Raw genomic sequence first — 25,858 nt, 5'->3', positions numbered from 1 at the left:
TAGGGTAAATCGTGGAGGGTGAGCGGGGGTTAGGGGCGGGGCTTGCTTAATGCCTCAACCCGGAAGTGGAGTATACAGTACATTCAGCGGTGTCAAATGAAAAATACCGTTAGTGTAACAGGCAGTGATACACAGACACTGGCTGGAGGGGAATTGGTGCAGAACAGTGGTGAAAGGGTGATGTTTAGCGCAAATTCATCTCTGAGAATGCCCATGACGATACAAAGAATTGAACCCATCTAAATGGCGGATCCAAGGTAGTGAGGGGTGAAATGGGAGCGAGGGGTGGACATACAGTGAGCTACTGACACCGGTGAGGGGCAGAGAGGGAAAGAAATACAACAAGTGAGACTATTAGACGGTCTCTCTGAGAATCATCAACATAGAAACTGTATTTCCAGACTGCACGAAACGTCCTGCAGTGGAAAATAAAAAAGGTGAGATCAAATAGATTTAACATGTGCATTATTAGGGCAGTGCTGGCAAGATAACGTTTACGTGTGTTTAGAGCTGACATTGGATTTCTGTTTAGCCATGTGGGGCAGTTTTGTCGTATTAATGTGTCGTATTAATATGACGAGATATTGCAATATTTATATTATATTATACAAGGATATAATAATAATAATCAGATTGCTGATGTGGGTTTCTAGTTAGCTGGTGTTAGCTATATAGCTACATCAATTGTGTGTCATGTGCAGCAGACCCAGTCTGTTATACTGAACTGAGGCTTCATGCTATCTATAAGGATCTGATCATGCTGTCCCATGCTATCTATAAGGATCTGATCATGCTGTCCCATGCTATCTATAAGGATCTGATCATGCTGTCCCATGCTATCTATAAAGATCTGATCATGCTGTCCCATGCTATCTATAAAGATCTGATCATGCTGTCCCATGCTATCTATAAGGATCTGATCATGCCGTCCCATGCAATCGCCTCATACACTGCCATCACCAAAATTACAGTCGCTCGCTGGTCGACTAAAGCTGCCTGCTGCCGTCTAAAGCTGTAGTACAAACCACAGACATTTAGGAATTTTTCCGAGATCCTGGCAGGTTTGTTACAATGTCTGGCTGCCAAAAACAAAGTAGCCAGTTGGCACACAATGAAACATTGTTGGCTCTATTCAGTTCTTTTCTTCAGTGTTTTTCTTCTCTGGCGGCATTTTTGTTTAGTTTCATCATATCAAGTCTTTTGTTGAACTTCGACCCCCTGTTTCATGTGAATTATCCTACCAGGTACTTACACGCACTGAGAGGAGGGAGGCAGAGGGGTTACAGGGGGATATGGGGTTTCAACTGGCTGTGTGTGTGTGTGTGTGTGTGTGTGTGTGTGTGTGTGTGTGTGTGTGTGTGCGCGCCCGAGAGAGAGAGAGAGAGAGAGAGAGAGAGAGAGAGAGAGAGAGAGAGAGAGAGAGAGAGAGAGAGAGAGAGAGAGAGAGAGAGAGAGAGAGAGAGAGAGAGAGAAGCAACAAATCCCTCCCACTCTTTCTGTTCTCCCTCCCCTTTTCTTTCTCATTCTGCTCTTGCTTTTAAACAGTGGTGTTGAAAGGCAAGGACTGGGAAATCTGCTGTGTTCAGGTACTGTAGAATGGTTCTTGCTCATTTTGTTAAATGATTATTGTATTTGTCTTTCTCGCTGTGTTGTCAAGTAGGCCTTTTGATTCATTCTAGCTTTGATTCCTCTGTCTTCCACTCTGCTGTGTTTTCCCCTCATACTCTAAAACTTCTACCCTCTTTTCTTCTTTCCCTTTTCCTCCCTCTGATGAACAGCTTTCTTCCCTCTCTCTGTCATAAAACTTTCCTGTGTTGCAGTCTTTCCCTGGCTGTGAGTGTGTGAACTAAAACCATGTGTTCCTAATGTCATTTTAACCCTTTGTGTGTGTCAGCAAGTTTTGTCTAGACTGCATTTTGGTGTTCCATTTGCACTGATTTATTGGGAAGAGATTATATTAGATTAAACTTTATTAGAGTACAAGTACTAAGACAACGAAACACAGTTTGGCATCTAACCAGTGCAAAAGACATGATTACGTAAACAATGCTTATGACAGTATACAGTATTGCAGTGAGTATAAGTAAATGAATATAAAAGTCAAGGCAACATCTAAGACTGTAGATTTTAGAGTTTAGAGCCAGATATTACAAATGTTCAAATATTGTGATACTTTGAGCATATCATAATCTTTGGAGCATATTGTGATGTTGTTCTCTTATTGACAGTAGTCTGTAAAAGTGCTGTTTCACCAGACTATTTACAACACCACCTGTACACACGTTCTACAGTTCAGTCATGTATGCTCATACTAGCATGTCTCCATCATACTTCAGCAATGATAGTACAGTATTATCATATATCGTGATATTTTCCAAAGTAATATTGTGACTACGAAAATAGGGATATCGCCCAACCCTTGTAGATATCTAGGCTATAAATCCATAGATTTATTTTTGAGCACTTAGTTTAAAATGCAGTCGGCCTGTAACAATTAGTCCTATCCATAATTTCTTCACAGTTGAAAGTATCGGTTAGGCTGGTTTGGCACATTTTAATACCTTGTGCATATTGGAATACAGTGAGTTGATAAACTGTGACAGCAGAACAATACTGGTCAGAACCTTTTCTCTAAGCAGATAGTGAGCAGGCTAATTAGTATTCTGACAACCATGCTTACAAGATTATTGTTAGCCTATATTTATCACCTGTAATTGGTTTAGACACCCCTCCTGGTGAAAATCTCTAGTTAGAGGATACAGTGACCTTCTTCTCACACTCTTACGTAATCACTACCTTTCTTCTTCTTCTTTCTTCTTCTGTCAGTTACAATATCTTAACTGTCAACTTCAATGTTTAACCTTCCCCTCCCTCTCTCTTTCATCTCTTCGCTTCTTATTCCTACAATTTGTACATTCTCTCCATATAGACAGCAGATCCCTGCTTTGCCTGACAGGAAACTATTCCTGAAGAGAATTTCAATATGCTGATTAGGACAGGGTCAGGAGGACCTCATACTTTGTACTACGATGACTGGCCGATGTTTGACCATGCATTTATGCCCCTGTGTTTACTCTGGGGGAGTTGTTTTAGGGACTTGGACTTTGTCATTTCAGCACATTTTCTGTTGTTGAGAAAGTAGCTAAATGTTCCACCGTATCCAGCCATTGCAAAAGTAGTAGGCTAGATTCCAAGCTGACTTGCTCTATAAGCTTGAAAAAAACATTTAACATTTTCCATCTCCTTTGCTTTGAGTATTTCAAAAGATCAATTGAGGTAGCCTATTTATCACATGTTTAGCCCATAACAGTTCTACCAGTTGAGCCTAAACCTAGGCTATATCTTAGTAATATCTTATTCTTCCATTTAGATGACTTCCATGGCGGTTGGACTCTAGATCAGGGGAATGGATGGGGGGGGTAGTGAGATAAGTGTGAAACTGAAGCAAGCCCACTAACTACAAAATAAGTTCCAGAAGAAACTGTGGCCTTGCAAAGTCTTATTTTGGTAGGGGAAAAGGTTTAAAGATGTTTCAATAAATAGATCTGCTGGGTAGTTGAAAGAATGTGAGTCTTGTTATGGTAGTGTATAACAGTATAGATGGTTTGCTTTGTTGATGGATGGATGGATAGAATGTTAGATAGATAGATAGATAGATAGATAAGAGGATGAATAGATGAGAAGACAGGTATAGAAAGATCAAAACAATGAACAGGTTAATCTGGATGGATTATACTGAGTGAAGCAGTAGTGACTGGTGAAACTAGTCGTTCGGCCTACTACGCATAAGAAAGAATTCCTTAGACCTTTGGTCCTTTGTGTCATCCCTAAATTAGTATCATAAAAACTAACGTTTATAATTATGTTGTATTGGAATGACACCTTGAAGATCATAGTTAAGTGGCGGGTTGGAACATTCTAAATGTTGTACATGCACACACGCAGACACTTGGTGACTGTCCCCTGGTGCTGAGCTCAGTATCAGTACTACAGTGTTCTCCATAGGTATTGGAAAGAGGAAGCAGTTTGTCTTCTATGCTAAGTTTTGATTTGAAATCAATCAAATTACTACAAGGTTAAAGTAGAAATTCTCAGCTTTGATTTCATAAAACTAAGACTCTTATAAAATCAAAGTTATCCTTTTATATCAAAACAATTCAGAGGCTAGTGTGCACAGTGCACATACGCCTGGGATAACGACGACTCAAACCTGGACTGAATTGGTGAATTTACTGAGTAAAGTAATTTGTTATTATTTGATTTCGGCGAAACACTCGGCTGTGAGGTGTAGCTCCGAATGAGAAACGTGTGGTGTGCAACCACTGGAGGGGGAAGTGCTGTGGAAGATGATTGATGCGAACTAAAGTCAATGGTGACGCGCAGTCCGTTTTCGACACACTTTAATTTTGTTTAATGAAGGCCAAGTTTGACACCTTGGTCCACCAGACCTTTCACGCATAATCTAACAAGCACAGGATTCGTGGTTTAAGCAACAACAAAAAAAGGCAACAATAATCTGTCAGCGAATACTTTTTGCGGTCATGTAGAACTAATTGATTTAACCTTTGTTTCCCCAACAGCAAACATTGAAATCATTTTCAATGAAATGTGCTGGTCTAAACTCATTAGACCTTTCCTTTTCTCTCTCTCTCTCTTTCTCTTTTAGGATGATGGCAGAAGGATAACACCAAGGACTCTGACCCCCTCTACCCTGAAGTTATCCTAGTTCTCGTATTGTTAACTTATCGATACTCCCATCTCCCCCTTAGTTAACATTTCTGCTTTTCTACATTTCTTCCTGCCTCAGCTGTCATTTTGGCAACCAAATACAAAGACAGGGCATCCATGCGAAACATTAAGTGAATACATTTCCCCCTATGTATGTCTCTGGTTCAATGTCACCCTATCATGTATTCAAAACACTCTATGATAGGATGAGCACCTAGCTATATTTCAGAACAGTAAGGATGTGATCAGACCTCTCTTATTGGACATCTCCCCCTTTGTTTTATCTCTGTGATTGGGACCCTGTGGGAACTGTCTTGAATCAACACATTGTCCCCAGCTGGAGTCACTATTCCTCACTTTATTCCCTCTTCTGGTGTCATTGGGCCATGGTTCGCAAGAAAGGTTCCCTTATCTTGTGTGGAGCTTTCCTATTTGTCGTTTGGAATGCCTTGCTTCTCCTTTTCCTCCGGGGGCGGCCTCCTATTGGTCGGATCGGAGAGGGTGGAGGTGCTGAACCAGGGGGTAAGGAAGAGTGGGGACTGGCAAATGGAAACGGGGGTGGGGCTAATCTAGCCGGAGAAGTGATCCGATTGGCCGAGGAGGTTGAGTCTGAACTTGAGACCCAGAAGAAACTCCTCAAGCAGATCCAGAGTCACAGGTCGCTATGGGAACGCCGAAAAGAGGTTGGAAAAAGAGAAACAGGTGGTGCGAAAGAAGACAAGAAAGCGGAGGAGGACCTGAAACAGCCACCTCAGTTGCCTCCATTACTTCCAAAAGACAGTTTAGACAACAAGGACCAAAGCCAACTTAGAGTTACACAGAAATTGATTGTTACACCCGTTCCGGACCCTAAACTAGACAATAAACTGGACAATGATATAAAAGAACTCACTACTGGCAACAACCCGTCGGAGGTTACCGTTGCCAGCCCTCAAGTTGTCATTCCCATCTTGGTTATTGCTTGTGACAGAGTAACCGTGAAAAGATGTCTTGACAAATTGATACAATATCGCCCCTCTGCTGAACTCCACCCAATCATCGTGAGCCAGGACTGCGGCCATGCTGAGACAGCCCGCGTGATTGGCTCATATGGCAGTCAGGTGACCCACATCCGCCAACCAGACCTGGGAGACATCCCAGTGCAGCCACAGCACAGGAAGTTCCAGGGCTACTACAAAATTGCCAGACACTACCGCTGGGCCCTCAACCAGGTGTTCAACACCCTCTCACACTCCACTGTGGTCATTGTGGAAGATGACTTGGAGGTAAGTTTGTGTGCGTGTGTACGTTTGTGTGTGTGTGTGTACGTGTGTGTCTCACTAGTGTCAGTAACTGTAATTCATAACAATAATATGTATACATAATAATAATGTGTAAAACCTGTCCAGATAATGTTGGCATTGATACAAGTATCACTAGATTGTCTAAAGGTCCAGTATACAGTACTGAGGAATTACATTTACATTTTAAATCATGTAGCAGATGCTTTTATCCAAAATAACTTACAATAAGTACATTGGTCTAACTGAATCAACCATATGTGAGTCATTACCAACTAATGAGTCATCGTAAGTAAAACCTTCCACAAGAGGAAGAAAGCCTTTTTTTCCTCAAGTACAGGTAATGTAGTGAATAGAGATGCTCCGATCAGGGTTTTTGGTGCCGATCACCGATCACCGATCACTGGAATCAGTGATCTGCCGATCCGATATCACCGATCACCGATCACAGCGTCGAAAATGGCAATTGAAGCATTCTATTTATTGTGTAGCATTATTTATGTTTTTAATTATTCTTAACACCATTGACATTGTATATTAAGTATTCAAATGAAATTAGGAGATGAGAAAGTATCATGAATTGACGACCATCTGTTTTATTGAATTCACAACCACCTGTAGCTTACTTCAGGAAAAACAAATAAAATGTGAAAATAAAAATCATAATAAATAAAATGTACACTGTCACATCAAATGTGCAACATTCCACTCGAATGAGAGGAACTAGGGGCTCTTAGAGAACTTGCTTATACTGTAGCTTTCCTGAGGAACAATAAACATACCCAAACTAAACTGCAACATAAACAGGCTATAGCCAAATATAAAATACTGTTTCAAGTCAGTCAGTTTCAAGTCATATTTAGGAGGAGATAAGACAGCAAGTCAGCAATAATCAATAAAACAAAAAAACAAAACATTGCACCTAAGGAGATTTCAGACTCAAACCTTACTTCTGATTAAGCAGCATCACTGGCAGATTAGCCTTGAGAAATACAAGCATCTCAGCGTTTTTGGCACTCAGCCTGTTCCTCTTATCATCTAAAATATGTCCTGCTATGCTGAAAAGTCGCTCGCTATCTACACTTGTGCAAGGTGCACAGAGGAAGACCTAAAACTCACGCGCTAATAGTTGTTGCTATGGGCCAAGTGACTTCCTGCTCGCGGGGTCACATGACGTCGCTGAACACTACCTACACTACGCTCGTGAAGTCGCGCTGGAACTCTGACCAGCACTCGTGGAACGCCTCTCGTCCAATCAAAGCACTCGGTCCCTTTATGACGTCGAGCCCAGTGTGCGCTTCGGCGCTCTCTGAGCGAATCGACGAACCACTACCTACACTACGCTCGTGAAGTCGCGCTGGAACTCTGACCAGCACTCGTGGAACGCCTCTCGTCCAATCAAAGCACTCGGTCCCTTTATGACGTCGAGCCCAGTGTGCGCTTCGGCGCTCTCTGAGCGAATCGACGAACGCAGCAAATGCCGTATGATATTCGTGGTATTGAAAGACCTTGCGTGCGTCCCTCCGCGAGGTATTTCTTTTGAGCAGACATTACAAACGGCATATTTGTTGTCTCTTTCCGACACTGTGTAATATTTCCAGACTGGCGACGCCATTTTGTAAACTGATCGGTCGTGTTTGATCGGCCGTTTTGAGAACTCCGATCAAAACCGATCAAGGCCATATCGGCCGATACCGATCGGCGCCGATCAGATCGGAGCATCACTAGTAGTGAACATTAAACACTGATTTTCAGTTTCAAGGTTGAAGATACACTCCAGCACCAGTTGGCATAGTTTATAATGGCACAAACAACCCCAGTGCCCTCAACAAAACCTTAAGTGCTTGCAGCTCGTCTTAAACAGAACCCCACGCAGTGGCAAAATATGTATTCCCCGCTTACTCAGCACTTTCCAAAGATTGAAATGTAAATGAGGCTTTAATAGGGAAGGTGTAATTACTTCTGGCCGATATTCAAACTCGCGATAATGATGACCAGAGATGATCGTGTAATGTTCCACATTTGAACAGTATGTCCATGGCATAACTGAAAACATTGTCCTTTCCATTCCAATGGGTATTTCATTTTTTATAGCCTCTCTGTGTAAAAAAAAAAACGTTGGCTCAGAACTACTGTAGCCTGTTCCACCGCTGTAATCCCCAGTCTAGTGGGATACAGGCCTACAGCTACCAGATACATACTTGGGATCTTTCAGTGTGTGCTGAGGCCCAGTACTACACAGAGTTGTTGCAAGGTACACTTATAAACATCTGTCCTATCAAACTGCCATAACTCAACTGGCCTGTAGTGTAGGCCGAAGCCAGTAAAGGAGACCGCGAGGGAGAGTGTATGTTAACCCTGTGTCTCGTTCAGCGGACGGCTGTAATCCTTGGTTTGCACTCTCAGATTAGCACGTTTAACTGATTAGTGGATTAACCATGTTGGCAACTAACTAGAAGAGTGAGTGCGAGGAACCACTAAGCTCCTGTCTGTCTCCCATCAAATCAGACCCAGTGAAGTAGCCAGCTGGGTGAACCAATGGCCAGGAAACTGCTTCGGCAACCCAGACATGAAATCCCAAACAACACTTGTTGCTATGAGTAACTGCCATCTCTTCTGGATAGACTTTGCTCTGTAAATCAAACATGTTGGGAGTGAGAGTGATGAATTTCCCTGGAAATGTTGTGTTTAGACATTCCCAAGTGGTTGACATTAAGAGCAGTTAACATCTTCTCATTCTTTGAGGCATCTATGGGTATTTAGCAGCTTTGCTCAAGTTTGTCTTTTTTATTCTGTAGAGACACAAAGCAAATGCAGTTCACTGAAATATAGTCCTATCCTAACACAGTTCATTGCTCTAAACAATGCTACTAACTAATACGTTCTCCTCTAAGCTGTGTCTCATATCACCATTTTCTCTCCCATCCAGGTGGCCCCAGATTTCTTTGAGTACTTCCGCGCCTTGTACCCTATCCTGCGCTCTGACCCGACCCTGTGGTGTGTGTCTGCCTGGAACGACAACGGCAGAGATGGCCTGGTGGACCCAGGCAAGGCCGACCTCCTGTACAGAACAGACTTCTTCCCCGGGCTGGGCTGGATGCTTCTGAAGGACATGTGGGCGGAGCTGGAGCCCAAATGGCCTGCTGCATTCTGGGACGACTGGATGCGTTCACCGGACCAGCGAAAGGATCGCTCCTGCATCCGACCGGAGATCTCCAGGACTATAACCTTCGGCCGCAAGGGTGTCAGTTTGGGACAGTTTTTCGACCAGTACCTGCGCTACATTAAACTCAACACTGAATTTGTGCCTTTCACCAAACAGGATTTGTCTTATTTAGTTAGGGAGAAATACAATGAGAACTTTGTGAAGGAGGTTTACGGTGCCCCACTCGTTAAGATCGAGGACCTCCAGCATGGGGGCCGTTTAAGAGGAACGGGTCCGTTCCGAGTGCAATATTCCAGCCGGGACAATTTCAAGATCGTGGCCCGTAACTTAGGAGTGATGGATGACTTGAAATCGGGGGTTCCTCGCTCGGGTTACAGGGGCGTGGTCAGCTTCTTGTCACGCGGACGCAGGGTATTTTTGGCCCCACCTGAAGGATGGACACACTATGACACCAGCTGGAGCTGAGGAAGGTTTTAACAGAACACGGTATGAATGGTGGTATTGAAGAGGGGCAGGAGACTGAAGACTCGAGAGGACACACCCTCTCAAACCAAAGAATCTATACTGTAGACATAAAGGGTTGATGAAGGAACCCGAGCATAACAATACAAACTGGTTTGGTGGGTTAACGGAAGGATGTATAGGAAACAGTGAAGGAGAGTAGGTCACACCTGTGTTTCATGAGTGACAAGCTTAATGCGGTGACGAAGGCAGGGCCCATGGAGTTAAACCATAGAGACAAAACCACTCAGTCCCACAGAAGGAACCATTTTAGTGCTTGGTTGTTCTCATGCTGGAGCTGGTCTCAGAAGGTTTACAGTTTGTTGTCTTAAACATTTTACCCACAGCCCAAGTTTGACTACACCGATCGGGATTTTGTCTTTGTCCATCCTCCTTACAGAGGTCTTAAAGAACTTGTAGTATTCCATTCACTCAAAGTGAATAAATGACACGGTCAAATGATTTTGTTATATTGATATTATTCATGAAATGATATATCTAGAATTTGATTTATTCCTAAATTAAAATGAAAGAACATTTAAGATAATTTTGAGAAAGGCTATTTTAGGATTTTTAAATGTATCTAAAGGGTTTATACAATCCTTGCTATAAATGATCTGAGACTCAAACATTACCTGACAGAGCACCAGTTTAACACATTGTATGTGGCATTCTGTTGATGTATACCATGATGGCCCTATTATTCAAATATGGGTCAGGTTGTCATTCCATGACGGTTTGTTAAAAAACCAATAATAACAAGTGTTATATATGTTTGTTTTTTTATTTCAATTTTTTTTTTCAAATTAAAAGATTGATGTAGGTCAATGAGTCATGGATAAAAGGTAATCATTGTACTGTATTAAGTTCTTGGGAGATTGTCAAGAAGATTGATTGACTCATGGTAATGTGTAAAACCACTGCCTGATGTGTTTATAACTTTAATACGTTGCAAATAAAACTGACTATTTTGATATCTGTCCACATACATCCATGGGGTCTCAGTCTCTATATCTTCTGAGTTTGTCAGCTTCTCTTGAGCAGTTTTGATGTTACCATCAATGGATCTTGGAGCCAGAGGCCCTGCTTGACTATTGAGAATGCATCGTTAACACCTCCCTTCCTTGACATGATCATTGATCTGGCATGATTGGACTGGTCAAAGCATGCTTTTCACAGTATTGCTTTCACCAATCAAGTCATGTCAGGTCAGGGGTTTCATCAAGCAAGGAAGGATGTGTTGACTATTCAAACAGGGCCTTAACTCATCCATTCTTTCTAGCCATTTTTCACATTTTTGTGCTCATGATGACCCATGTAATACTCTTATCTCTCCCACTGCCTTTCACACTGTTCATATCCAGCTGACATCCTGTCTTACTTCCTGTTTCATAAACACACTGTCAAAAACTGTATCTAAGTCATGAATGGGGAAGTAATAGACAGATTGAGTCAACAAATATTTATTAATGCACAGCAAGCACTTGACAGAGGGTGAGTTTGTGTTTATATCTATTGTACATCTCTAAAGAAATCCTTCAAACAATCCCTTGTCTTTCCCTCAGTACTAGAACCTACAATAACACTTAGAACAGGTCAATTATTTTCATAGCTATAAAATGCAGCATTCACAATTCAAATGACAACCATGTCAAATATAACTTGAATATTCAGTGACTGCTACTTAGTCAAGATAAACAACAAAATAATACAAACATCATTGCACAAATGACAATGTTTAGAAACTTCCTTCTTTCTATCCACAGGGGGCACTATATCACAATGGCACTCATGTATTATTCAATGAGCAAAATAACAGAACTAGCAAAATATTGGTATTAGATATGTCGGATTTTATACAGTTTAATTCACCATAACTGTGTGTTAAATTCTGCAGAATAATCCATCTCGTTTTCTTTACCGGGTCGGTTCAACTGGTGAGAGAGAAAGTTTCACCAACATGTTGGAAGAATAATTCAAGCTGCATTCATGTAATTGTCTACTGAAATATACTGTACATTCTCAACTGACAGTTTGTTTTCTGATAAGTGGTAGGTCTCCAATTAGGACCACTGATTTCACCCCTGATTATAACAAAGGCCTAATGAAAAGCACTTACTGTAAGTTGAGATGTCGATTTCATCGGGCAGCTCGCTGATGTTGACTTCAAACCGGTCCTGCACATCGTTAAGGGTGCGGGCGTCGTGCTCGTCAGACACAAAGGTGACGGCCAGACCTTTGGTGCCAAACCTGCCCGCCCTGGCAACCTGGGGACAGACAAACCTTACTGTTATTATTATTCAAGCTTATTATTAGGCCGGCTAGCAATCACAAGGTCGCTGGTTCGACCCCCGCCTCAGGAGGGAGCTGCATGTGCCCTTGAGCAAGGCACTTAACCCCCTATAGCTCCAGGGGTGCCGACTATGGTTAACCCTGTGCCTCGAGCAAAAAATACCAAATTCCCAAAATGTATTGACAAGTTGATTGCATGGCAAATCAAATATTATTAATATTATTATTATTATTATTATTATTATTATTATTATTATTATTATTATGTACGTTTTTAAAAATAGGTGACATGGTATTCCAATGTATTTATACAATTGATCAATATATCAATTTATTTTATAAAGGTCAAATAAAAATGTATTACAAATGGCCAATGAATGTTGAACTCCAATGTTGACAAAGCAGCCTTATGACCAGGGGTGCACATAACTTTTTGGGGCCAGTGCTCAGAGGAGCACCTAGGGATGCTGCTTGGTGCTCCCCGAGCTCGCGAGTCACGACCCATCCCACAGGATGGATGAAAAAGTGATACATGGATAACTTATATTAGCAAAACGACATTTATTCATAAATAAAGATGAACGAACAAATGATTGTGTGCAAAACAAAATAAACAAATGCAAAATCAAATGACTGCTCTTTAAGCATGAAAGTCTGTCAGACTCCTTTAAACACAATGAAATCAACTGACATCTCTTTAAGCACTAACTGATAGGGGTGTAAATCACCAGCTTCATCACGATACGATATTATATCGATTTGTTTGTATGACGATACAATGTTTGACAATATCACAATGTCAGTCACGATACGATTTCGATTCAAGATCGATATGACGATATGACGCGATATCATGTTGTGTGCGTGTGTGTGTGTTTGTTTGTGTGTATAAGTTGTATCCCCTCCCCGACCCTACCATGCCCCCCCAAAAAACACACGTTAGCTGCTTTAGCTTAACTTCTGTTAGCATGCAGTGTTGTGAATATGTGTGTCTGTGCGGCTAGTTGGCCTGTAGCAGCCCAGTGGACGTGGAGGTAGATGTGTGTCCCTGTGGTGGGCTGTGAGGAACACACGGTGCTTGTTGTTTGTTTTATTCGCAAAGTTATTGTAGCTAACGTTAGCTAACTAAGCTAGGCAGGCTAGCGCAACGTGGGTTTGGAAGGACAGCTCAGAGCAGAGAGGAGAGGAGAGGTGGGGTTTGGGAGTCCGCGTTTGACTGGCTGACAGCGGCAGTAACATGTGGGCTGCGTTCGTCAACTCGCTCTGAGAGCGCCGGAGCGCAACACTGGGTTCAACGTCAAGTCATTTGATTGGACAAGAGGCATTCCGCGAGTGCTGATCAGATTTCCAGAGCGTGTTTGACGAACGCAGCCAGCGTCAGTCAACATGTTGAGTTTTCCCAACCGAGCAGAGAGTGTCTGCTAGTCGCGCGCTGCACGGAAATGGTGACAGTCACGCAGAATGTGCCATTTCAAAATAAAGGTGTATCTTTAAGATGACGATATAGATCGATGTTTTTACATTGCGTCGATGTAATCAGATCGTTAGTCAATGAATCGATGTATCGATGTGAATAGATGTATCGTTACACCCCTACTAACTGAATGTCTGTTCTTTAAACACACTGAAATAAACGGACATCTCTTTAAGCACTGCTCTGTTCTGTAAACACTGAAATCAACCTTTCAACAAAAAGTTACAGCCTAAGCATTTATTAATGCTACAAGCTTAATCATCATCATCACTGCTCTCTTGACTGCTGTAAATTATCACTGTCCTCAATTTCAACCATGGTAGAGGATGTTGTAGGCTATCACTTTAAATAGCTCATTATTTTGATTGTGCAACAAAGTAATTTTTTTCCTTTTTTCTAATAGAATTCCCAACCATATTCCCTGGGTCAGGGGTCTAGGTGCGATAATGAAGCTGTAAAACAAACGTCTGAACGTTTGAAAGCTTCAGAGAAAAGAAACGTGAAGTCCCTTGGTGTTGTTTTTCCTTTTAGCGACGAGTCGTTCGGGACTGAATTTTCACGTGTCGGCGTGATAACCATGCGATACGCGGAATGAAAGTAGGCTACGAGTTACGATACATACTTTCCGAATGTTTTCGTGAGGGGAGTCGCCGTGGTCGTCGTCGGTCGACTGTTGTGATGGATTACTCGTCGGGCCTTCGGCTGAGGGGACGGCAAATAGTTACTTAGTGGGGCTTGCTTCTTGGACCCAGCTGTTGGGTGCACAAAAGCGCCTTCATGCGGCTGATCTTCCGCGCAGCATGCATTTTGGCGACGCATGCGCACTGGCGCACCAGTTATGTGTAGGGGTGTAACGGATCACCTAACTCACGGATCGGATCGTGTCACGGTTTTTGAGTCACGGATCGGATCATTTTTCGGACCAACACAAAACATTTTTGTTTTTATAAAAACTGCTTTTTCCTTGAATTCTGTAAAAACACCACTTTTACTATGTGACAAAAACCAACAACATTCAAGATGTCAAAACTGGTAATATATATATATATATACATACATATATATACATATATATATATAATATATATAACATATTCTACACTCAAACATTACATAATTATACTGAAATACACTCAATTTAAATGATAGGAGAGAGGGAGGAGGCGCCTGGTTGCAGCAGTGAGTCAATGGGCTCTTTAAAGCAGACAAATAAACATGTTTTATGCCACTTTTAACTAAATAATAAAGTGAACCCTTATTTTGAACATGGTATGAAAAAAATGCCTACATTATCAGAGGTTGTCGAGCTGCCTTTTTCATGCCTCCCGTCATAGTTGACAGAGAAGCCAAAGTGCTCCAGTACATGGGATTTAAATGACGAGGGACGCATTTTGAGTTCTTCTCCGCCGAACAACGTAACGAGCTCGCCATGATACACCTGGGCCGCGTTCGTAAATTCGCTTTGAGAGCGCCGGAGCGCACACTGGGTCCGACGTCATAAAGCGACCAAGTAATTTGATTGGACAAGAGGCGTTCCTTGAACGCTGATCAGATTCCAGAGCGGATTTACGAACGCAGCCTTGTTGTTGTGGATTCCCAGCTTCACGTGTAGTGAGCAAACAACAGACTATTTTTCTTTCGCATTATCAACCTATCATTGCGCTTTAGAGTAAACCAAAGCACGCAACTGTCGCGTCTATCTTTTCATGGCAACTCTACATTGTGATTTACAAGAGATATGAACTAATATTAAGTAATATTATTACTTGTTAACATTTTGCAATTGATCCGCGGTACACATGCGTTCCGAACCGCGGAGGGCGATCCGATCGGATCACGGAATTTCCGTGATCCGTTACACCCCTAGTTATGTGCACCCCTGCTTATGACTCATGAGAAAAAGCAGGGCAGGAGGTTTGTACAGGACTTACTCTGTGCAGGTAGGTGTCAGAGTTCTCAGGCATGTCGTAGTTGAAGGCGATGTTGACCCGCTCGATGTCCATCCCTCGGCCAAACAGGTTGGTGGCCACCAGGATCCTCCTCTGGAAGTCTTTGAACTGCTGGTAGCGAGAGAGTCTGGGAGGAGGAGGGGAGGGAAGAGAGGGTGAAATTACTAGCAGGATCGTTATCAGCCAGATAAAGCAGCTGAGCATATAATAGAGTATCACTGTGCAAAACGGTGCGCCGACGGAACTGACCAATACACGCACGCGCACACGCACACGCACACGCACACGCACACACACACAGTAGTCATACCGCTCCTCCTGAGACATCCCACGGTGGATGGCAATGGCAGGGAAGTTCTGCTCTACCAGCAGCTGGGCCAGAGCCATACAACGCTGCACAGACTTCACAAAGATCACCACCTAAACACAGGAGGACAACAGACACATAGATCACCACCTAGACACAGGAGGACAACAGACACATAGATCACCACCTAGACACAGGAGGACAACAACAGACACATAGATCACCACCTAGACACAGGAGGACAACAGACACATAGATCACCACCTAGACACAGGAGGACAACAGACACATAGATCACCACCTAGACACAGCAGGACAACAGACACATAGATCACCACCTAGACACAGGAGGACAACAGACACATGGATCACCACCTAGACACAGGAGGACAACAGACACATAGATCCCCACCTAGACACAGGAGGACAACAGACACACAGATCACCACCTAGACACAGCAGGACAACAGACACATAGATCACCACCTAGACACAGGAGGACAACAGACACATAGATCACCACCTAGACACAGCAGGACAACAGACACATAGATCACCACCTAGACTCAGGAGGACAACAGACACATAGATCACCACCTAGACTCAGGAGGACAACAGACACAGATCACCACCTAGACACAGCAGGACAACAGACACATAGGAACATTTGTTGACTACTTAATTGATGGCAGACTTGTATACTTGTCGAGTCAGCATTTCATGTTTTTTTTACGATTTCCCAGCCAAAGGCCAGATAGTTGCCACCATGATATACAGTGTCACAAAGATCACTTTCCCCACCTGGACACAGCGACCCAAGAACTGCCTGCTGCAAAAACCTGATGAGTCAGCACTACAGTTGTTTTCAGGTTTTGCAATAATTTTTTCGGAATTTCCTGTCATGTTTGGCCAGACAATAGCCCTGTGGAAGACCAGGATATACGATGGCACAAAGGGCGCCCGCTTATAATTGGCCTGCAGACGTGCCGAAACTTGACGACTCAACACTTTTGTTTTCCTGTCATTTTTATTTTCCAAAACTTCCTGCGAAGTTGCCACGATGGAAGTGGGTGACCTGGTACGGTACCTGGTTGAACTCCAACACATCCAGAAGATCAAAGAGCTTCCTGTTCTTCTCGTTGTCCTTCAGCTTGACGTAGTACTGCTGCAGCCCGTGCAGCGTCAGCTTGGTCTCGTCGTCCACAAAGATCTCCATTGGCTGGAGCAGGCAAGGGGGTTGGAGAGGGTGAGGGGAGATAGGTGGAAGAATAGAAGGAGTGAGGGGTGTTAAATAGAAAGATGAAATGGACGGGGAGGAGAGGGGGGGGGCGGTTTGGGGGGGGTGATGGCAGGTTGGGGCGATGGGGAGTGGGGAGTATGGGGTGTATGAACATGGGGCCGTAGTGAGAGTCAAATTGCGGAGAGGACAGGGAATGTATAGAGGGGGCAGTTCCCATGGGACAGTGATTGAGGTTCAGTAAGTAGAGAGATTAGCAGGAGAAAATAGGTGGGAGGGAGGAGGACAGAAATGAAAATAGATGAAATTGAATAGAAAGAGAAGGGTTTGGGGGAGAGAAGGGGTGGGGGAGTTAGATGGAAACCCTCCCCTCCCGCCAGACACACAAGATGGTGGAATTCTCTCTCTCACTCACACACTCTCTCACACACACACACACACACACACACACACACACACACACACACTCCTAACTCCATCTAGTTAATCACATACTCATTAAACATGGATTTATATGAATCTAGAGACAGGGCTCACTATCAATAACCACAGAACGACCAGGAAACAATTCAATCAATCACATAATGGAAAGCCATAGTAATGAAATCATTGAGAAACTTGAGGCAGAAACTTCTAGCGCTTTAGGGTTGATTTACAACAAAAAAGCTTCAAGACCAAAGTCAATCCTTCATTCTAATTACTATGGCTGCTCCAATTAAAGTTAGATCGATACTACCTTTCTACCACCCCCTTCCTGCCCGCCCCCACCCATCCATCCATCCACCCAACCCCAAAACAAACAAACACACACACACACACCGACTGACACACGCATATTAATCTATTACTATCTGTCTCTCTCGCAGCTGTGCCTAATTAAAACAATGAGTGAACAGTGTCTCTGTAATAATATGGGCTATGACCAATCAGGGGCAACTCAGTCTGTTCTATTATTACCACAACATATGGGCCGAATCTAATCACATCATCATTAGGTCCATGATGGATCATACTCGAATCGATCTCTGTATCAACTGACCTTCAACTTGGAGCTCCACTTTCATACACAGACAAGTAGGAGTAGGAGTAAAAAAATCACATCCCAAAGAGAAAGGTCAAAAACTGTCCTCAAGAGAACGGTCGCCGGTACAGAGAACAGCCCACTTCTGTCGCCAAATTTGGAGAAAGGCACTTACCTTTAGAAGGTTACTTTAGAATTGTAAACTAAAATAGTTTCCTGACCGACTCCCTGGATCTAAATCTGGTACCGCGCACAATGTTCTGTCCTCCAAGAGGAGAGATGTCTGACCCTAGCCCTGTACTGTTCCCACGGCTTCTTTCTCTCCTCCAAGCACTCAGACACCCCGTAGCTGCTCTCTACCGTCATCTCTCACTCCCAGTCATTTCATACATACACTCACTGAGCACTTTATTAGGAACACTATACTAACGGGGCCTCCCACTGCTCTCAAAACAGCCTCAATTCTCGGTGGCATTCATTCCACACAATATTGGAAACATTCCTTTGAGATTGTGGTCCATGATGACATGATTGCATAAACGCAATTCCTGCAGATCTTTCAAGTGCACTTTCAAGCTGTGAACCTTCCCGTTTTACCACATCCCAAAGTGTTCTAAAAAAACATTCCCCACACCATTAAGATAACTGCATGAATGAGAAGGTATACAGCTGTTCCTAATAAAGTGTTCAGTGAGTGTATGTCACTCACTCACTCACTCCTAGTCCGGTCAGTCAGTCAGTCAGATTGTCTGTCCTACGTTCTCCATCTCTTCCTTTAACTGTGTGGGTTTGAAGACGCTGCTGTTGTCAATGTGTGTGTGTGTGTGTGTGTGTGTGTGTGTGTGTGTGTGTGTTCAGTGAGTTGTGCCTACAGTATGATTGTTTGTGTGGCTTGGATGCTGTGTGTGTGTGTGTGTGTGTGTGTGTGTTTAGGTATAACTGTGTCTAAAATAATGTGCTTGGTTGGTATCCTATTCTTGGTATGTGATTTTTTTTTTTTATGTTCTATTTATGTGCTATTCCAGATATTACAATAAGCACAGGCTGTACTATGGATAGGGCAGTTAAATTGGTGTTTTTACAGGGAAAGGGTTCTAGACTGTCCTTGTATCTTTTCTTTGAGCAATATATATATATATATATATATATATATATATATATATATATATATATATATATATATATATATATATTGTATTTGTTTTTCAGATTTTATCCCTTTTTCACCCAATTTGGTATCCAATTGAACCCAACCCAATTATCCCCTGCCTATTGCGTAGGATCCGCCGCACGACCCCGTGGCCGGCAGCCCCAGAGGAGATCGCCAGGCAGACTAGCTGACTGGCTCCTCGAGCCCAGCACCGTTATTCCGGCACCCCGGGGGCGCTGTTGCGCGACGGATCCTTGTCCGGAAATAGTCCTATACCGTCCTATACCGCCCTCTGGAGCGGCCGCTCAATATGCCGCTCCCTGTGTGCCTCGGCCATATCCGGGTCTGGCGAGACCGGGATTCGATCCCAGTCCCCGGTGGGCAGCTTGCACTAGTGGCTAGTGCTTAGACCGCTACGCCACCGCGGGGCTGAGCAATATATATTTTAATCTATTTTTCATTCTATTGCAGTGCTCTTCTACCTTGAGTATCATGTAATCTTTCACTCCAACAAGAAACTTTAAAGAAGTTCTGTGTACATCATCTCCACTTCACCCCGCGCGCATCTCTCCTCTTTTCTATACTGTAGCCTCCAGCTTCATCAACATCTCATCCCTCCCGCTCCGATCTTCCGCATTATACACCTCCCTACCATCCCTCTCTTTCTCATTTCCTCACACCCGCGCATTCTGCCTTGCGTTACCGGCCCCTGTCTGTGTTTAAGGAAGGCTCCGTTTTTTTTCCCTTCAATTTATTAAAGGCACATCCGAGGCATGGGGATGCAGTTAAGAGGACAATTCTCCCTTGTGACTATTTCCCACTGTGAGACGGAGGCTGATGTCCCTACTGGGTTAATCGTCTATCTATCTCAAGGCAGTTACCTAGACTGCATTTAACAGACTGGCTGACAAAGAGGTAATAGGGCCATTCTGGCTAGACTCAACGGGCTGAGGCAATTTCACTGTTCTCTCCACTTTGTTGGGAAAGTAATTAACTACACAGGCCCAGTGAGCCAGCTAGCAACTGCTTCTTTCATTCTCCAGAGCCGGGCTGTCAGTCTTTCTTCTCTCTCTCTGGCTGGACGTTTTATTTGTTTGAACTTTTTGGGGGTTCTCCCTTTTTTCCCTTTTTTTTTTTTTTTTTACTTTTCTCCCTTCCTTTTTTTTTTTTTTACATTATCTTAATTAGCTTTTCTCTCCTAGGAGATTTCCGTCAGTTTGTCAAATGAGTGGTTACAGCTCCTGGGAGAACCTTCTGGATTAACAGGGCAGTGAGCTGGGGTTTTATAGGCAACTTGGAGCAAAGATTAGGTACTCCTGCCAAGATGGGAAAGCAGTTTTCTTAATAAATAGAAGGTGGAAGGTTATCCATTATGACTGCATAAGTGTTTTTGCTCGTTTAGGTTATGAGATTGTTTGACTGCTTTTGAACAAAGGCATCGATAAAAATAAAAAAATAAAAGAAATAAAAGAACTGCTTTGGTTTTTCAGTGTAGTCAGTGAGGTCCGATTTGTATTCAGTCTGAACACACTGGACCATTTTCCACCAACATGACAGCATATTAAAGCCAGTGAGTACAGCGCTGCAAGGTCTTAGTATATTAAGCGGGGGCCAAAGTTTAAGGGCCTTCACGTATATCTAGGAGCCTTAGTATGCCACTGTTAGTGCAGTAGGCTGACATTTCCCCACATCGAGATGGGTTTGTTTTGAGTATAGAGCGACTCTCTCTCGTATTTTAGACTCAGGGAGGAGGCCATAGGGTGACTCCACTCCCACTCCCACCCCCACCCACTCCACCTGGCAGAGTGGAGCAGGGGGAGGAGAGGAGGTATGGAGGGAGGAACAGGAAGCGTGGACGGAGGAGGAGGAGAGGCGTAATTACATCTTGCATGAACATTCTGCAGACAGGACGGATCTCTTTGCTGAGGGTGGCGCTGAACATCATGACCTGCTTCTCATGCGGGGTCATGCGGAATATTTCCTGAACGTCTCGACGCATGTCTGAAAGAGAGAAAGGTCGAGTTGGGGGGGATTGCCAAATAACAATTCACTCGCTAGAGCTCACTGAAAGCCAGATCGGCCATAATCAAGCCGTCGCATTGATGACGAGTCAATCGATGAATAGTTTATGGGTCTGCGTACTCACCGAGCTGCTCCAGCATCTTGTCACACTCGTCCAGGATGAAGTGTTTGATGTGGCGCAGGTTGAGGGTCTTGTTGCGGATCAGGGCCAGGATCCGTCCCGGGGTCCCGACCACCACGTGGGGGCTCTCCCTCTTCAGCACCTCCTCGTCTTTCTTTATAGGCATGCCGCCAAAGAACACTGCCACCTGGTGGGAGGGAGGTCATGAGGCATGGCACAGTTACTTCAAGTTTATTACACAGTTACTACAGGTCTATCACACAGTTACTACAAGTCTATTACACAGTTACTACAAGTCTATTACACAGTTACTACAGGTCTATTATACACAGTTACTACAGGTCTACTACACAGTTACTACAGGTCTATTACAGTTACTACAGGTCTATTACACAGTTACTACAGGTCTATTACACAGTAACTACAACTCTATTACAGTTATTACAGGTCTATTACAGTTACAGTATGGTCAGGATTTAAGCGGGATAAGGGTAAGTACCTTGACAGTGGGCATGTACTTTGAGAACCTCTCATACTCCTTGCTGATCTGGAATGCCAGCTCTCGGGTGTGGCACATCACCAGCACTGACACCTGTATGGAGAGAGGTATGTAGAGTAAATGTTCTGCATACAAACAGTATGCAGGCTACTTCACACTTGCTAGTCAACCTCTAGCTCAACTTGAGTAGCTCTTAAAAGTTTCAGAAGCGGACTTGAAGATCCTGATGAGAACTTCACTTTATGAAATTATGTAAGGTCTATTGTGTATATAAACTTGACGTGAAACAATAAAAGCATCCCAATAAAACAAATCTGTGACATATAGAGGAATATGACGGTACCTGTCCAGTGACTGGCTCCAGCTGCTGTAGGGTAGCTAAGACAAACACAGCTGTCTTCCCCATACCAGACTTGGCCTGGCACAGCACATCCATACCCAAGATGGCCTGGGGGATGCACTCATGCTGAACTGCAAGATAAATACAATACACATCAAACCATTACGACTGCCTAACGACCTACTTACTGTAATAACTAAAAAATAACACAAATATTGATTATGTATGAAAATTGTGGAGGGAAGGGAAAATGTCCCTTTGAAGGACCATTAACAGCTGCTGCTGCTGCTGCTACAATTATCCCATTTCACCCCTTGCTCCTACCCCTCAGTTTTGCGTCTTCACATGTAGGGGTAGGGTGTCTGGATAGTTGTTAGGATGGAGGGGTAGGGTGAAGTGGAAGGGATGCATGGCCCTCGGGTTACTAGCCTACAGAGCTCCGACATTCTGTCATGAACTGGCCTGGTAATGAAGCATTGTTCTTTTTTATTTGATGACTTGTTTGATCGATTGATAGCGTGAACTCGTGAAGTTGTGAATGAAACGTGAGCGTCTATGCTTTTCTATGACACTATCGGTGCCTTGAAGGGTTGTCCTATTTCATTGGGGAAGATTTCAACCACTACCCCTTGTAACTTTGTTTCCGAGGGGCAAGCCGAAAAGCGAGTGGCACTCGAAAACAAGGGGAAGGGGTAAAAATGGGATTGGGCCTACTACTCACCCTCAGAGGGATGCTCAAAGCCACAGTCCACAATGGCCCTGAGAAGCTCCGGCTTCAGGAGGAAGTCTCTGAACCCGGAGGAGTGGATGGACACATAGGATCCCTTCACACCCTCCTTCCTTGTGGACATGACATCTCCTCCGCCGCCCACGTCAACCAGTCCTGCTGCTTCCACCTCATCCTCCTCGTAATCCAGGAGCTCATTATCCACGTCAGTCTCGGACATCCTAGCAGGGAGGTATTGATTGATTGATTGAAAACTTTATTAGAAGATTTGCAGAAGTAGGTACATGAAAGTACATATTACATACAAGGTCAACTAACAGGATAAAAACCCAAGAAAGCCACTGGCTTATTTCAATTGGGGTCCTTGATTCTCAATTCATCGTTACATGTAAGACAGACAAAAAACTAGTATTATCTACAAGATAATACAGACAAATAACTAGTACTATCTACACGATAAACATACATCCAACATGGGAAGAACAATACAACAAAACATAAGGTATGTACAGCGGGTAAAACAGGTGGGGACATACACCACAGGTGGGGGCGGGGGACAAAACACAAAGTATGTACAGTGAAACAGGAACAGAAGGAATCATGAATCGTCCGTTTTTTTATCAACCTATAGTGTGTTCAGTGCAGAACAATACTTCCAATACAGCAACATTGGAAATATACATGCATGGGCGTGTAATAACTGTCTGCCCATCGTGCGTGTACAATAACGGTTAAATGTGACGCTGCCGCATGCCATGGTTTGATAAACAATTAACAAATAACGTAAATATTTACATTTGAATCTCAAATTGGGGGATTAAAGTAAATGTGCTGGGATCATATCTATTCATAACCGTGTATAAAACAACTGATAGTCAATTTGATAAGTGACAGCTAGCCTTTGGTTACCTGGCCTTTGTAGTGAGAGTGAGCTCTAACCAACGGTCACTTTTACCTTAGGGTGCATTCGTAAATTCGCTCTGAGAGCGCCGGAGGGCACACTAGGGTCAACGTCATAAAGGGACCAAGTCATTTGATTGGACAAGAGGCATTGCATGAGTGCTGATCAGATTTCCAGAGCGAATTTACGAACGCACCCTTAGCCTCGGACGCCCAGGTTGGGAAGGATGGCCACGCAAAACTACTTTTAGCTTGACAAAGTAGTTTCCATCACACGATATGTAACATGGCACTCACAAATGACAAATTAAAAGTACATACTATACGCATAATAATACAGAAACGTAGGTTCCATTTCTCTGGTGAGTAAAGGAGCACGTTTTACCTTTGAATTGATGGGAGCAACACACTGCGTTTGTTTGACTTGAAGCTAGCTAAGCTATCGTACTATGATTGCGTCATCAACTTGCGACCCGGCGATTTGCATAGAAGACCCCAAACTGTAACCGTTCTATGCCTGAAAGCAGTTCACTCATAATAATAATAACTCAGGACAGGAGGAAATACATTTCTAAGATTTTGTCCTTTACTAACATTTATGAACAGAAGGTAAGTGCTGAAAGTCATATCGCGACACAAACATGCCGTTTCCTCGTTTTGTTATCCAAATCATGTTGTTCCAACAACACGTGTTGAAGTGAACAAGTGACAGCTAACAAATATGGACTAACGTAATAGCTAGTGTTTAATAACCAGATATATGTTTGCTTGTTTTTGTGGGTATGGAAAACGTGTTTCTATTTTTTTCAGTGATGTCGTGTTTCAGTGGAAATCCCAATTTCTGTCCCGAGTGTGGGAACGTGCTGCCTCTCCCTGGAGTGCTGGACACTGTTATCTGTCCCCGCTGTTCTTTCAGCATCCCTGTCCAGGGTAACGATTTGTAATTGAAACACATATCTAATATAGACTGTCATGATCCATATGTAAAGGGAAATAAATGGAGGCAACCATTTTGAAACAGTCATCACAACTTTGTTGCTACTTCAGTTCACTCAGTTATGCATTGGCTCACCACAAAATGACCTCTTCTTGATCACCTGACCTCCAACTTATGTCTCCAAATGTGTTCCATCTTTTCAGAATTCTTGGGTCAAGTGATCACTTCCACAGTGATCTTTAATCCTCTAGAACAGACTGCTGGTGCTGTGGAGGATGAAGAGGATTCAGAACTCAAGGGCCCTGTGGTAAGACAGCCTTTGCCTCAACCCATATGTTTCTTGTGTAATCCATGCTCCCCCCCTGATGGAATAATAATGATGGGATGGAATGATACTTAACAATGTGTTTATAATCTCTTTAATTCCAGATTGATAGACGTTGCTCTCGCTGTAATAAAGAGGGGATGGTTTATCACACCAGACAAATGAGATCTGCAGATGAAGGACAGACCGTCTTCTTCACCTGTATACACTGCAGGTAACAGACTAAATGTTCACAACACCTGTTATAGCTCACTGTAACACTATTTCATCATCAGAAAACCCTTCAACATGTACATCATACCTACACTATACCTACCACAGGCAACAGCATTTCAACTGTAACCATCTTCAACTCATTTATCCGTCTGTTTCCCAATACCACATTATCAATGTGTTTTTAATCTTTTAACATACAAGAAATTGTTTATACCGATGCTTTAGTTTGTGACTAACTTCTATGGATTCATTAATGGATTCTTTGCTCATGATATGATTGTTGGGTCTTGCAGATATCAAGAGAAAGAGGACTCCTGAGGAGAAATATGGAGATGGATTGAGTTCCCAGATGCTCCCCACGTCCCTGGACCTCCTTAATTGTACATGTTGTGTCTTCCTTCATTTAAAATGTCTCTCTTGTCCGCAGTTGTTCTAGACATAAGGGAACATTGTAATGCAAATTTTAAGATTGTATTGATGAAAACACAATTGTTATTCTGGCCACTACACATCATTAGCTGTAATGAGACATAGTCGCTGGAGGGTGCAAAGTGTTCTATTGGATTTGTTTCTTTTTGAATGAGGTTTGAATGCTGATGTCTGATGTTTCACTGCAGAGATTTCCATGTATATGTGATTTGTAATTAAAGATTTTAGATAAGACAA

General features: G+C 43.2%; 3 protein-coding genes across 5 annotated transcripts; 2 read left to right on the top strand and 1 right to left on the bottom strand.

The window, feature by feature from the left end:
* Positions 1-333: 333 nt before the first annotated feature.
* Positions 334-10,659, top strand: mgat1b (alpha-1,3-mannosyl-glycoprotein 2-beta-N-acetylglucosaminyltransferase b). 2 transcript variants are annotated; one of them, XM_080526531.1, is made up of 3 exons: positions 334-437; positions 4,667-5,993; positions 8,938-10,659. In XM_080526531.1, exons 2-3 carry the CDS (start codon positions 5,115-5,117, stop codon positions 9,637-9,639), a joined length of 1,581 nt encoding a protein of 526 aa, XP_080382657.1. In that variant the 5' UTR covers positions 334-437; positions 4,667-5,114; the 3' UTR covers positions 9,640-10,659. The 2 variants fall into 2 exon arrangements, with proteins under 2 accessions (XP_080382657.1, XP_080382656.1); XM_080526530.1 differs by lacking the exon at positions 334-437 and adding an exon at positions 1,543-1,586.
* Positions 10,660-11,128: 469 nt separating this feature from the next.
* Positions 11,129-24,147, bottom strand: ddx39b (DEAD (Asp-Glu-Ala-Asp) box polypeptide 39B). Its single transcript, XM_080527719.1, has 11 exons — positions 24,100-24,147; positions 22,809-23,035; positions 22,091-22,218; positions 21,748-21,840; positions 21,252-21,435; positions 20,988-21,106; positions 16,785-16,916; positions 15,701-15,810; positions 15,373-15,517; positions 11,795-11,942; positions 11,129-11,609 (listed from the first exon to the last, which is right to left on the bottom strand). Exons 2-11 carry the CDS (start codon positions 23,032-23,034, stop codon positions 11,593-11,595), a joined length of 1,302 nt encoding a protein of 433 aa, XP_080383845.1. The 5' UTR covers position 23,035; positions 24,100-24,147; the 3' UTR covers positions 11,129-11,592.
* Positions 23,949-25,850, top strand: polr1h (RNA polymerase I subunit H). 2 transcript variants are annotated; one of them, XM_080527720.1, is made up of 5 exons: positions 23,949-24,076; positions 24,525-24,644; positions 24,855-24,958; positions 25,081-25,190; positions 25,486-25,850. In XM_080527720.1, the coding sequence occupies exons 1-5, from the start codon at positions 24,001-24,003 to the stop codon at positions 25,508-25,510; spliced, it is 435 nt and encodes a 144-aa protein (XP_080383846.1). In that variant the 5' UTR covers positions 23,949-24,000; the 3' UTR covers positions 25,511-25,850. The 2 variants fall into 2 exon arrangements, with proteins under 2 accessions (XP_080383846.1, XP_080383847.1); XM_080527721.1 differs by lacking the exon at positions 23,949-24,076 and adding an exon at positions 24,209-24,323.
* Positions 25,851-25,858: the final 8 nt, after the last annotated feature.

This window comes from Nansenia antarctica, assembly GCF_963989245.1.
Source record: "Nansenia antarctica genome assembly, chromosome: 3".
Taxonomy (NCBI): domain Eukaryota; kingdom Metazoa; phylum Chordata; class Actinopteri; order Argentiniformes; family Microstomatidae; genus Nansenia; species Nansenia antarctica.
The sequence above is the reverse complement of the archived record's forward strand: the minus strand, read 5'-3'. Positions and strand labels throughout refer to the sequence as shown.

Bases quoted from the DNA above. Each gene is read 5' to 3' on its own strand.
- mgat1b (XM_080526531.1), top strand. From the start codon at position 5,115: ATGGTTCGCAAGAAAGGTTCCCTTATCTTGTGTGGAGCTTTCCTATTT. The intron at 5,994-8,937 runs GTAAGTTTGTGT...TCTCCCATCCAG, and splicing joins TTGTGGAAGATGACTTGGAG to GTGGCCCCAGATTTCTTTGA.
- ddx39b (XM_080527719.1), bottom strand. From the start codon at position 23,034: ATGTCCGAGACTGACGTGGATAATGAGCTCCTGGATTACGAGGAGGAT. The intron at 21,436-21,747 runs GTACTTACCCTT...CCCTCCCACCAG, and splicing joins AGTACATGCCCACTGTCAAG to GTGGCAGTGTTCTTTGGCGG. The intron at 21,107-21,251 runs GTGAGTACGCAG...TCTCTCTTTCAG, and splicing joins CAAGATGCTGGAGCAGCTCG to ACATGCGTCGAGACGTTCAG.
- polr1h (XM_080527720.1), top strand. From the start codon at position 24,001: ATGGCACTCACAAATGACAAATTAAAAGTACATACTATACGCATAATA. The intron at 24,645-24,854 runs GTAACGATTTGT...CCATCTTTTCAG, and splicing joins TTTCAGCATCCCTGTCCAGG to AATTCTTGGGTCAAGTGATC. The intron at 24,959-25,080 runs GTAAGACAGCCT...CTTTAATTCCAG, and splicing joins CAGAACTCAAGGGCCCTGTG to ATTGATAGACGTTGCTCTCG.